General features: G+C 37.1%; 1 protein-coding gene across 3 annotated transcripts in view; it reads right to left on the reverse strand.

Annotated features, from left to right (window-relative positions):
• Positions 1–13,156, reverse strand: part of Map3k13 (mitogen-activated protein kinase kinase kinase 13) — a 123,289-nt gene that overhangs the window by 27,497 nt on the left and 82,636 nt on the right. For all 3 annotated transcript variants that reach the window (XM_004834849.4, XM_004834848.3, XM_087187030.1), the window contains 2 exons: positions 6,828–7,011; positions 1,888–2,079 (listed from right to left, as the gene is read on the reverse strand). In XM_004834849.4, the coding sequence (XP_004834906.1) occupies positions 1,888–2,079; positions 6,828–7,011 (376 nt within the window). The remainder of the gene's footprint in view (positions 1–1,887; positions 2,080–6,827; positions 7,012–13,156) is intronic.

Here is a 13,156-nt window from a genome sequence, read left to right on the forward strand (position 1 = left end):
CTCAAGGCTAACAATTGCTTAGAATACCTTCAGCCATATCCTACCTCTGGTTTTGTACCTGATATGTAAAATTCACATAATTTAAGAGTTTTGATTTGATAGTATTAGTGTTGGTGAAAATGCATGAAGATTAAAATGTTATGGAATATCTGAGATAATTGGGAAATTATTACCATATTCCATGAATGCTAGAAAAATGTTTTAAGCCCTTAGAAAGGCAAGCACTGTAGGAACTTCCACTTCTGCCTCAGTTGACACAGAGGGAATGGATTTGGGAGGTTAGAATTGATGCAATGTTGAGACTTTTCTGAAATCCTCAACAAAGTTAGGGTCCTACAGACTTTAGATTTAATGTAGGTAGTGAATCTCTTGTTACAGCGAATCAGATTAATATTTGGCTTCTTAAAGTTCACTTGAAATCTGGAGGCTCAGGCCGCCCAGGCTGGCAGTTGTATTGTTGATGGAGGAAGACTCACTAGATGACCAACCTACTACTCTGACCTTTAAATGACAAGAGTAAAGGAGAATACCATGTGATTGTATATATTCTAAGATTTCCTGATGCCTCTGAAATTTAATTCTCCATGAGAACATGATGGTTAAAAAAGGAGATCATTAAAAAATGCCTTTGGCAAGTATTCCACATACTTTACGTGTGTGTGTGTAGGGGATGGCAAAAGCAGCAGACTGTGTAAAGAATGTGAACAGAAGGAATGAACACTACATGTTAATGTTTATTTGCACACAAAGCAAGGAGGTTGTTCAGGGAACTAACTACTGTAATAAACACCATTGAGAATGATAGTGATAAATAAGAGGTGCTCTAAGTTCATATTCAAAGACAGATTTTTGTCTTCTAAGGAGAACAGGCAGGATTCATCATGAATCCCTTATCGTCCCGTGATGAGTCAGGATGCAGGCATCATTGGGTCAAAAGCTCTAGGTCAAGGTCTAGCACCATGACTTTGCGCTGAGGCCTAGTTCCTCTTATGTAAAATGAGAATAGTGATACTGTTACATCTATCCCATAGAGTTTTTGCCAGAATAAAAGAAGAGGTGATAGTGGGTATTTTTAAATGTTGTAAATCAGAAAAAGATTACATAAATAGATTTTCAAAAAGAGATCAGTCTTTCTATAAACCAAAACGATGAGAAATAGTAAAAATAATGTTTAAAAATAAGAGCTACATGGAAATATACCATTTTATCAATTCCTTTTTTGCATTCGTGCAATTTGGGGAACTGAATAAATACTTCTCTTAGAGGGGTTATTGGTTAGCATGGAATCATTTTGAAAACATAGATTACTAGAGACAGCTCTGCTTCTCTTTAGCCATTTTTCTTATGGCTGCTGTAACTATCAACATTTATTTTTCCTTTTGCTTAGATGCTCAGAAGTTCAAAGCCCAATTCGTAGTCCACCTCAAGTGACTGTGGAGAATTTTATGGCATACCATTTGTGAACAAGTCTTGCTTGCAATGTTTTTATTTTCTCTTTGTGTATGTTTCTTATTCATCCATTTTATCCTATTGTATACATTTATGAAATTCAGTTAAAAATTTTTTTTTTGGAACACAGTAGAAAAACAAACCAAGACTTCAAAGTGGAGAAGTAAGGATTAATTATCTGTGATATTGAAAGGTGACTACTTCAGATAATAATGAATTTTGTTGCACACTTGTACAGTTTAAAAGCAATAAAACAGGAAAACTAGTGTACCTGAACATATCTGCCATATATGTAAGTAATAAGCTCAACAATAATCCAAAAAATACTTAGATTACCCACAGTGCTGACTTACTCTAAACTATAAGTATGATGTCTGAAAACTTCAATTATTATTTCAATTCTTATTTCAAATAACAAAACAGAATAGATGAACTCACTTAGGTGATTTCAGATCACGATGAATAATTTTATGGAGATGCAAATAATTCATTCCACTTGCAATTCCTGTGGACCAGTCTACTAGCAGTCGAGGTGTGATCTTCCTGCCAGCTCGCAAGACCTCGTACAGTTGTCCATGAGCACAGTACTCCATGATAATGCAGTAACATGGCGCCTGAGTGCACACACCCCTTTCAAGGAAACATAAGCATGTACATAAATGGACCCATACAAACAGATGTGTATATATATTTATATTTTAAGAATATTTAATAAAGACCAATTCTCTACCCCAGTGATTAAAAAATGTATATAAGTAATTTTTTCTGATGCTTGAATTAGTATTGAAGTTTTCTGTTCTACAGGTTACTCTATTATGCATATAGACAATTTTATTTTGTTCTCTTCACTCCAGATATCTATAGGCTGTACTGTAGGTGGTGATTTTATGCAGGACGATTGCATTCTGGAACAAACAGTATTTATTTCTGAGGCTTGCACAGGCTTGTGTGGTTTTAGATTGTTAAGAATAATTTAAAATATCTTCTTTTAAATGTAGAGAGAGGGTTTTATATGCAGTGTACAGAGCATTCAAACAAAATATTGCTATTTTATTATTATTTGTTGAATTTTAAATTACTGAAATTGAAAATAACTAGACTGAGGGCCCAAAAGAATCAATTTTCTACCTTATATAGTCTTTGAAAACCATTTGTTTAGAATGGAAATATTATAAAACATATTCGACCTCCACACAGCCTACATTTTCATCCTTTCCTCTGTCTTCCTTGAAGCCTTTCCTGATTATTCCAGTCCAGAAAGCTCTTTCTTTCAAGTTCCTATGACACAGCAGCCATTAGGTTGTTCTGTTTTGTTTCTGTTGTTTGTTTTGTTTTTGCAATAATGGGGATCGAACTTGGGGCCTTCACACCGAAGTACATTCTCAGCTCTTTTTTTTTGGTACCAGGGATCGAACTCTGGACCTTGTGCCTGCGAGGCAGGCGCTGGAACCACTAAGATAAATCCCAGCCCATTCTCAGCTCTTTTTATATTTTTATTTTGAGACAGAGTCACTCAGTTGCCTGTGCTGGGCTCGAACTTGTGATCCTCCTGCCTTAGCATTTTTACAGGTAAGGCTCAGAATGAAAGAGGCTCATCTTAACCACAGCTATTGGTAGTTCATACAAATAATAAGTTACAGATTCAAATTCAATCTAACCTCAAAGCCTGCCTCCTTTCCTCTCACTGTACTATACTGTCTCCTTTCTTAGCTTTTTAACTTCTGGATAGACAAGCATTTTGGGGATTCCTATGTTATTACCATTATCTCATAAAAGTGGAAAAATTATATTAGCTCTACTTCACAGTTTTGTTCTTAAGTTGAAAGGAAAAATTATAGTATGTAATTCTCTGTGTTCCACCTCTGAAGGGAATGTACGCCTTTCTTAAAACCTTCTAGAAAAGTTAACAGAGTATTGTCTAGAAGACATCCAGGTGGTGATTCATGTCCTATTTCTCATGCTGCTGCAAGTGAGGAAAGAATTTAGAAGCCATGACTTGAGTACTGATTATGTGAAGGTCTTGTAACAACAGCAGGTTATGAAGAATTTAATTAGTCTCCATTTTCCCTGCTTTGATGCGCCTGTCAAATGCTGTAAAACTATTTCTATTACTGCCAAGCCATTTTCTAGGCTGCCTAGAATTTTCATCTTGATTTTTAATGAAAAAATTTCAAGTATCTGTTATTTGACTTTTATAAAATCTCAGTGGAGTACAAGTACACAGCAACTAAGTTTAATTATCATTGCAGAGATGTAATGAAAAGGAAAGGAGTAATGTGCTTAAGAATATCAAGATAAGTATTTGTTTAAAGGAATTTAGCATCCTATTTAACTATGTTTTAAATTGTCACACAAATATAGAGAGGGTCTAAGAGTGGTGTGTTATAAACTTTTCATCTCTCTTGACTGACAAATGAAATGAGAAACAGTCTCTGTACTATGACAAGGATTCTTAGTACCTATAAATAGCAGCTTAATAATCACTTAATTCTAATTGCTACCTTTTCTTCCCTTGGCACTGCATTTCATTAGGAAGAGTCACGTTGGATTTTCTTAAAAGATTACTAAAAAAAAGGAAGAAAAAAGTATAGTATTTTTATCTTGTACTTCCCTTTCTGTGCATGGTTCCTATGAACTTCAAAAGAAGCTGGAAGCACAGAAATCAGTATCTAGAGAGACATGTTAAAATCTAGTCATGGCCTTGTATCTTCCAGACAGTCCTGAATGTGATTCATTGGCCAACAACACATGGAACAGACGGGTGCACACATAACACTGCACAGTGCCCCAAGAGTGTGGTGTAATGGGCTGGGGACACAGTCTCACTATTGTTTTCCATGTAGAGGTAAAGACTGTTCAAGTATCTTCACCTTAAAGAGTTGGGTACTAGCACAGCAATGCTTGCTCAAAATGCTGAAAACTAAATGTGGAAGTAAGATCATTAGAAGGGTTAGGGAAGGAAAGACTAAGAGGAGAATGGAAGAAGCAAAGGCAAGGAAGGACAAATAAAGCTTCTCACTCATCCATTCTTTTAGGATACATTCCTACTTTCCCTTACCCAGGGCACCCTCCCAGAATGCTCTCTTCTTACCCGGGAGGCATATTCTAGATCATTTCAGGAGGCCAAAAAGCCATGCTGCCTCTAGAATACTGTACTCTTAGCCTCAACCTACTGATCTGAGCTCAAAAGGTTATGGCCTTTTCTTCCACTTGGAGGGAACAGCATGCAAAAAGTGTAATCCTTTCAGAGAAGTAAAATGAAGGAAAGAAGAGGGTCTCTTAGTCTATCTACTGCAAAGTCTTTCTATTATCTTCTGAAATTTATCTTCTTTGGAAAAATTACAGTTGGTTGCTATAGCATTTCATTTAGTCTCACTTCCTCATGGCCTCACTAGACCCATAATGAGAGAAATACAGCAGCAGCTGAAGCTCTCTCTCATGCCCTCGAACCAGTGTCCCTTGCACAAGGAAATGAGTCCGAACGCTTCCTTCCATCTTTTGGTATTCCAGTTGAACGCCTCTTTTTACTCGCATTTTCCCTTCCACCAAGGTCTTGTGAGGAAATAAAAACTTCACCTCAGTACATTTACATAGTACAAATCTGTTCTATCAAACCTGTACCCAAGATGTCTTTTCCTTACTTTAGGGCTATGATTCCAATGAAGACTTATCACATGACAATTTGAGCTTCGTCATGATAGTTTTACAGACGAAGGATCCCTCTTGAGGCTGCCAGGAAAAGTGGCTTCTCCTTTAGGGAAGGGAAATTCATAGTATATTTCACTTCTTTTAACTATAGTCTCATCAGTTAAACTATTTTCCAGGATTGAAAAATATATATCAAATTTGCCAGAAGCTGTAGTTTCTAAACCTTCACTCCACTTCAAGACTACAATTTCTGTTCTTTACTATTGTCCTCTAAAACCACTTCCCATTCATTTGTTCAGGGCAGTGGCAACATTTGAAGGCTGTCGAGCGAAGGAGGGAGCTTAAGAGAAAGAGAATACATGTATTTAGAGTTCGGCATTTTCAAATTTGGTGACTTCCACAAATCTACCTTCGACTTTCCTTTCTGTTAGGGATTCCAATCAATATTGAGAAAATAATGGTTTAACTAGAGAGATATGTTTGTACACTCCTGAAAATAAAATATTTTGTGAAATATAACATATAACTTAATATCGCCAATAATTCTACTATCATTAGATTTAAAAAACTGTGTGTGGCATTACTAGATAAGAGGTTCAAGAAAACCTGAGACTATTACAATTTAGTAATTGAGAACTGATGATAATGGAAACTAATTAATATCTATTGTACAAGGACTGTCATTTTCTGATCGCTTCAGACATTAACTTTGTGTTTTTAATTTGTTTGTTTGTTTTTTGGTATCAGGGATGGAACTTGGGTCTTTGCTCTTGCAAGGCAGGTGACGGAACTACTGAGCTAAATTCCCAGCCCAACTTTGTTTTTTTAAAATTAAATTTGAGGATGTTCAGATTACCTTGAAATGACCTTTGTCATCCCATTGATAAGTGAGGTTGACGCAGAAGATCTGGCTGCCTGCAATCTACCTCCTACCTCCGTGTGTATCCCTTTCTTGAAGCACAGGTTTTGGGAAAATGAGCTAGCTTAAAAGATGCTTACAGTCGTGACTCGGAATTATGAGCTTTTATGTGGCTTTGGTTTTTCTGTTTTCTTTCTTTCTTTCTTTCTTTCTTTCTTTCTTTCTTTCTTTCTTTCTTTCTTTTTTTTTTGTGGTATGAGGGACTGAGTCCAGGGCTTTCACACTGAGCTAAATCTCCAGCCCTTTTTATTTATTTATTTTTCAAATAAAATTAATTCTGGGGCAGGATCTTGCTATATAGTTCAGGCTGGTTTTTTTCTTTTGGTACCGGGGATTCAACTTGGGTCCTTGCACTTGTGCAGCGGGCAGCAAAACCACTGAGCTAAATCCCCGGCCCTCAGGCTGGTCTTGAACTCACTGTGTGGGCCAGGCTGGCTTTGAACTCACAGTGATCCTCCTGCCTCAGCCTCCTGAGTGCAGGGATTACAGGCATGTGCAACCGTCCAGTTTGAGAGCACGCATGCATGTGTGTGTGTGTGTGTGTGTATGTGTGTTTGAGACAAGGTCTCACTAAGTTGCCCACCCTGGGCTTGACTGCTGCTGCCTAACCCTCCTAGAGTACTACGTTTACAGGTGTATGTTGCTGCACCCAGCTTTAATAGTTCTTTAGTACTGTCCCAAAGCACCTAGCACAGTGCTAAGCCTATTGTATATTCCCGAAATGTCTTTGAAATCAGGAACTTATGTGCATATATTTGGGGAAAGAAAGTAACTCTATTTCTTAAAAAAAAAAAAAAAAGCCTTGACCTACTTGAAGGCGATGATGTTAGGGTGCTTCAACTTCCTCAAATGCTTGATATCCGTCTCATTCTGTTCTCTAACTTTCTTGATGGCCACCTCTTCTGCTCGGAATTTGCCCAGGAAGACGGCTCCCTGGGCTCCACTACCCAGCCACTGTAGCTCTGAGATCTCCTCAAATGGCACTTCCCAAGTATCTAGGCACACAAGGAGAAAACAAGCTTGATGAGATCTTAGAATCTTCACGGGTACCATCCTACAAAGCCACGCTGATCGGACCCATTTCATCATCACCTGGAGCGACCCTGCCCTCTGACTCCCCCAGCAGAAACAGTCTTTCTATGGGCCTCGGAACTATAGATCAGATATTGATATATACTAGTTTGCATCCTGGCTTTAATCACTGAAGTCAACAGATTGGTGAGAGCTCAGTGTTCTCTCCTCCTGGCACGCGTCTCACAGGCCTCTGACCCTGCTCCACCCTTAAGCTTGCATGTTCAGCCAACTTTCCTGTCTGCCTCTACACCACTATTCCCACCCCATAACCCTTACAGGTGTTTTATTCCTTTTCGAATTTCCAGTGCAGATGCTCAATGAATCCTTGCTGAATAAGCTTACGACATTCTGCCAAGAACCTAACTATGCATAATACTTATGTTGTATTTACCTTCCGAGGACTTACACCAGGCACCAGCATAGTACTTTACATATAGTGTATGTTTAACCCTTACAACAACTCTAAAAATCTGGCCTGATTGTAATACAGTATTTAAAGTTCAGGAAACTAGGCATATGGTGGTTAAATGAATTACCCAAGGCCCTATGGCTGTAAGTGGCTAACTGGGCCCTGAACCCCAAAGCCTGGCATTTCCAGGGAGTGTTTTCTCACTCTACCACCCAGCCTTTCATGAAGTAGCTGAGTGGATCATTGCTCAAGTCTCACAGGATTTTCAAGCTTTTCTTTTTCTTAAGAGTTTACTTTTTTTTGCACCAAAATTTAACAGAGGACATTTCTAAATGACACTACTTGTGACTTACGTTGTTTCTTCCTCCTTTTCTGAATTAATATTTTTATTTTTTTATTAAAAAAATTTTTTTTCCAGTACTGGGGATCAAACTGAGGACCTTGTACTTGTGAGGCAGGCATAGCACTACTGAGCTAAATCCCCGGCCTATATTAATATTTTTATCATAAGCTTATACCACTTTTATAATGAATTTTCTTTTAAGATAAAGCACTCCAAAAATTCACTGATACATACTTGTAATCTCATGAAATGTAATAATGCATCCATCAATCCTCCTCTGTGCCTCCCTTCTTACCAGAGCATTAGTATAGGTAAGAACTGAACATCAAAGAGCCAGAAGCCCCATGGCATGAGGAGCAGGGTGATGACAATGTTGAAGGTTATGGGAGATTCTCATCAGACCACTAAAAGGTCACTCTTTGCAGAACACCAAATAAAGTGGTGTTGACTTGACTTTGAAGATATTCCTGTCTTGAAAGCAAATCAACTCACTGTGTACTATGTTGATGAAGAAAGAGCAGAGACAGGCTGTCAGATTCTTAATAAAATGAGGTTTCTAATATAGCTACATGGAGCAGAAAAAAAATTATAGCGAAGGTGTTTTATAGCATAGGCATTCACCCCATTCTTCCTTTTTAGTATTAAAGGTTTCTGCTCTATTGAAAATGAATAGATGCTATATAAAAGGAAATCTCTCTAAGATACAAATAGCTCAATATGAAATCACCAAAGGAATAAATGACACCAAGTGAGATTTGGGAAGAAACAGCAAGTTATGGGCTTGGCTGCTTTGAATATGGATACGTATAGTGGCTGAATAAAATACTATTACTGAATTCTGGGACAAGAAGCTTAATTTTTAATTTTTTTTTTTGGTACTGGGGATTGAACTTGGGACCTTGTGCTTTCAAGGCAGGCACCAGAACCACTGAGCTAAATCCCCAGCCCTCAAGTAGCTTAATTTTTAATACAACTACTAAAACTAGTGCAATGTTGGGTGTCTTTTTCTAAAATTTTCTACTTGATCCATGTGTTATGTATTCGTCATCATTTAAATTCGATTTTTTTCTTTACCTTATCTCTTCAGATTCACTTCCTAGGTTAAAGAGTAAAATGTTTCCTGACTCTTGGAATCTATTCCAAAATGCTATCCAAAAGGATTTACTAGTTTTTGTTGATAGTAGTGAAGTATGATGATGTTGGCTTTTTTTTTTTTTTTGGTACTGGGGATTGAACTTGGGACCTTGCACTTGCGAGGCAGGCACCAGAACCACTGAGCTAAATCTCTGGCTGTTTTTTTTGTTTTTTTGTTTTTTTGTTTTTGGTACCGGGGATCAAACTTGGAACCTTGTGCTTGCAAGACAGGCGGCAGCATCACTGAGCTAAATCCCCAGCCTTGACGATGTTGGGTTTTACCATAAGTCTGCTAGCAGTATTATCAATTATTTTTGGGTTCTAACTTGACTAAGTATAAAATAGTGTTTTATAAGCTTGCACTAGTTGGTCCATAATACAGAGTATTTTCTACACATTTGTTTAATACATCTTCTTTCTATTAACTGTGGAAACCTCCTTGCCCAGTTATCTATGAGGGTCTCATAGTTCTCATAAATTTGAAGAAGCTCTTTCTCTCTGTTTCTTTGATACAAATGAAGAGAATATATATATATATATATATATATATTTTGGTACTGGGGATCGAACTCAGGACCTTGAGCCTACGAGGCAGACGGTGGAGAAGAGAATATTTTTACAAGCCTTTTTCTTCTAGGTTTATTATTTTGGAGCAAACTATTTTGTATAATTTATCATTTCTTTTGTAATTTGCTCCACTGCCTAATCTATTTTTTTTTTTTTTTTGGTACCAGGGATCGAACTCGGGTCCTTGCGCTTGCAAGGCAGGGGACGGAACCACTGAGCTAAATCCCTGGCCCTGCCTAATCTATTTTTTAAAAGTTATCTATAGTTGATTTTTAAAAAATTAACCTTTATACACATCTGGAGTTTATTTTGGTGTATGGTGTGAGGACAGATCTAAATGAATTTTTAACCATATTATTATTCAATGGTTCCAAAGTAATATGTTCACTATCCTTTCTTTTCATATTGCTTTGTAATACTTACAATGTAATTACTGTATTTTAAGAAACAGTGCCTATTATTTAGTATTTTTATAAAATGAGAAATAAATGGATTATTAAAATAATAAATACATTTAGCATTCAGGTACCAACCATTCAAAATATTATAATAAATAATAAAATTCTCCTACACCAATAGTGGCTCGTGTCTGTTATTCAGCTACATTCAGCCAAGCCTTAATTATCCAGGAAAAAGTGAAGGATATGGCGTTAATAATTGAATAACACAGAGTGCAAAATACAATAATCTTTCAGTGTGCTTCCATCGATCTTTCTAGTGGAACTAATTGCCAGAAGTAAAATGAATTGATGTAAATTGAGTTGTCTCTACTCATCTCCTAGTCTGCGTGCATGCTTAGTAGGGAGCCAAGGGTTGACAGTGTGGGGGAAGGGAGTAATAAGGGTGGATAAACCGTGCACCCCCACATATTCATCAAGGGAGGGAACTCACCTCCCACTGGGGAACTAGTGATACTCTCGCTAAGGTTGGTCCTAGATGTTTTGCTGCATTTATATCTGTCCCATCGCTACTGTCCTCCAGATTTTATCTTTTCTACATCACTCTAATTACTATCTCTATTTAATGATCACTAGGACTGAGAAAAACCCTCATGCTCACCCACTTTAAGGTGAAACTTCTTTGTTTATTCATTCGTGGCTATCAAAATGCCTGCTTTGAGACTGGAAACTATTTGGCAATAAAGATTTCAATAATCTGCACTACCTTACTTCAGTTTCACTGTTAACATTTTCAAGGAGAAATGAGGACATCTTTCAAATTTTTTAAATCTAGTGAAGTTTCCTCATAAGTGCCAAATGTAGGGACACATCTGTTTGTTACATATGTTATCCTTTGATGCACTGCAAGGCAGGATTAAAGATTAGCTCCCTGGTCCCAGAACTGATAAGGAAAACACTCCGTTCAGTTTCTGGCTGGCGAATCTCTTTTCAGGCCAGAGCAACACCAGTCCTCAGCAGGCGATCCTGCAATCTGCCGAAGAGTTAGGCATCTGCTGAACCCTTGGAAGTCTTAAGCTGACTAGATCTTTTCTTAATTATTCCTGAAAGAAGCCTTTCTGACATCACATGATCATTTGGGAGACAAATTAAATGCAAGTCTGTAGAACAATGCACAAATGAAAAGGCTCCTTTAGCAGACATATTGGAGGTATCTGTTGCCCCTGTTTGTAAATCTGAATCTCATTTCGAGATTCAGATTTTGATGCATTTGGATATTGAGACCTCAAAAATATCCCCCAAATAAGTATGAGAATAGACAAGTCAAGACCCCCAAAACCAAACACAGTTTATTCCATAAGTAGATATAAGTAAGTTGTGTGTCTAAGCAGAGCATAGGGAATGTTAAAAAATAATAAAATATGGATATTAAGAAAAGTATTTTTTATTTTTCTATCTGTGCTAATCCTTATTCCTACTTTTAAAAGGAATAATACTGGTTAACATGGGTGTCACACGGAACAATTTTAATTTCTATAAACCTTAAAATCATAGAGGGGAACAGACATTGGAGGGTATTGGAATATGTAGGAAAGAGACACAAAACTGACAAAGAATTTCTACACTGAACAGAAATAGATGTTGTGGTAGACAAATCCTGAAAAGCACCTGGGATTGCTAGTAAACCCCAATATACTTATGAGGAATGAATACAGGAAGCTGGCATTTGGCTTAAGAGAATGTGCTTCAGAAACAGGAAGCAGAATGCACAATGTGACTGATGTCAACAGGCTGGTCTGAAAAGTTGTCAATAATTGTGACTAAAAGATAGATGGGTTTTTAAGGGAGGTGCAGAGAGTAAATAAATAAAACAATCTCATTTTTTGGCCTGTATTTTTTTCCTTCCAGAATTTCTTGATGAAAGAATACAAAAACAAAATCATTTAAATAAGACTACTATGATGCATATCAAAGGCCTTAAAAACAACACATCTTTTCTTTTCTTTTTGTTTTTGGTACTGGGGATCAAACTCGGGTCCTTGTGCTTGCGCAGCAGGCACCGAAACCCCGGCCCCAACAACACATCTTTTCAATCCAACTCTTCTAGGAATTTAAGGACTAATCAAAAATGTGTGCAAAAAAAAGTAACAGACAAAAGTTCATGGCAACATGCCTTCTGATCACTAAAAATACAAACAAATTGTCTAGCAATAGGGGATTGCTTGAACTTAATATTATGTAAGCCATTAAAATGATGCCAAATTATTATATTTAAAAAATGAAAAATATTCACAATATGAAGTGAAAAAATGTTACAAAACAGTATGATTTGATTTCTTAAAAAGTATGTACACATGCACAAATAGATAACATAATATGTTCCTTTCCCCCCCAGTGCTGGAGCTCAAACCTAGTGCTGTGGACCTAGGCAAGTGCTCTACCACTGAGAAGCCACCCCCATTTATATTCTTAAAGTTAATGGTGGTTATTCTCAAGAGACTGAGGACCACAGATTATTTTAATTTTCTTGGGCGGAACTTGCCTGTATTTTCAAAGCTTCATGCATACATTATTTTTGTTATCAAAATATTCTTTTAGAGAATAAAATGAAGCTGTAAAGAACAGCAAGGCTATGTGTTCCTTCTACTGGAAAACCATAATACTTGGGGTGAAGTATCTGAGTATACATGTTCTCTACCATGGAGGTTAAAAATTCACTACTTGAAAAGCTGTGAGATCTAGATAATAAGAGTCTCAAGATTGGTTAGATAATTTGTTTTTCAAAATGTGAGCTTTCTACACCTTTATCATAAGACAGTAATTCCTTTTTATTGTAATAAGGTAGTCCTGTCATCTTCTGGGCTATTACCACGTGGCTCCTGTATAGTTTTTTTCTTTCTTTTTTTTTTGTACCAGGGATCGAACTTGGGACCTTGCGAGGCAGGTGGCAGCACCACTGAGCTAAATCCCCGGCCCTTTCTAGTTTTGAATTAGTCCACTGGCCACCAAACTTTTTTGAGACAAGGTATTATGTTGCCTAAGCTGGCCTCAAACTCCTGGGCTCAAGTGGTCCTTCTGTCCATACCTCTGAGTAGCTGGTACTATAATGTGCCACTGAGCCCTACTTTAGTCATCAGTAATACAGATTGCATATTACTGTCAGTAAATATATATAGACTATCTGTAAAAAAATTTTAAGCATGCACTTACAACTT

This window comes from Heterocephalus glaber, unplaced genomic scaffold (genome assembly GCF_053883595.1).
Source record: "Heterocephalus glaber isolate CG9 unplaced genomic scaffold, H.glaber_assembly_v1.0 deba00001504, whole genome shotgun sequence".
In the NCBI taxonomy this organism is placed as follows: domain Eukaryota; kingdom Metazoa; phylum Chordata; class Mammalia; order Rodentia; family Bathyergidae; genus Heterocephalus; species Heterocephalus glaber.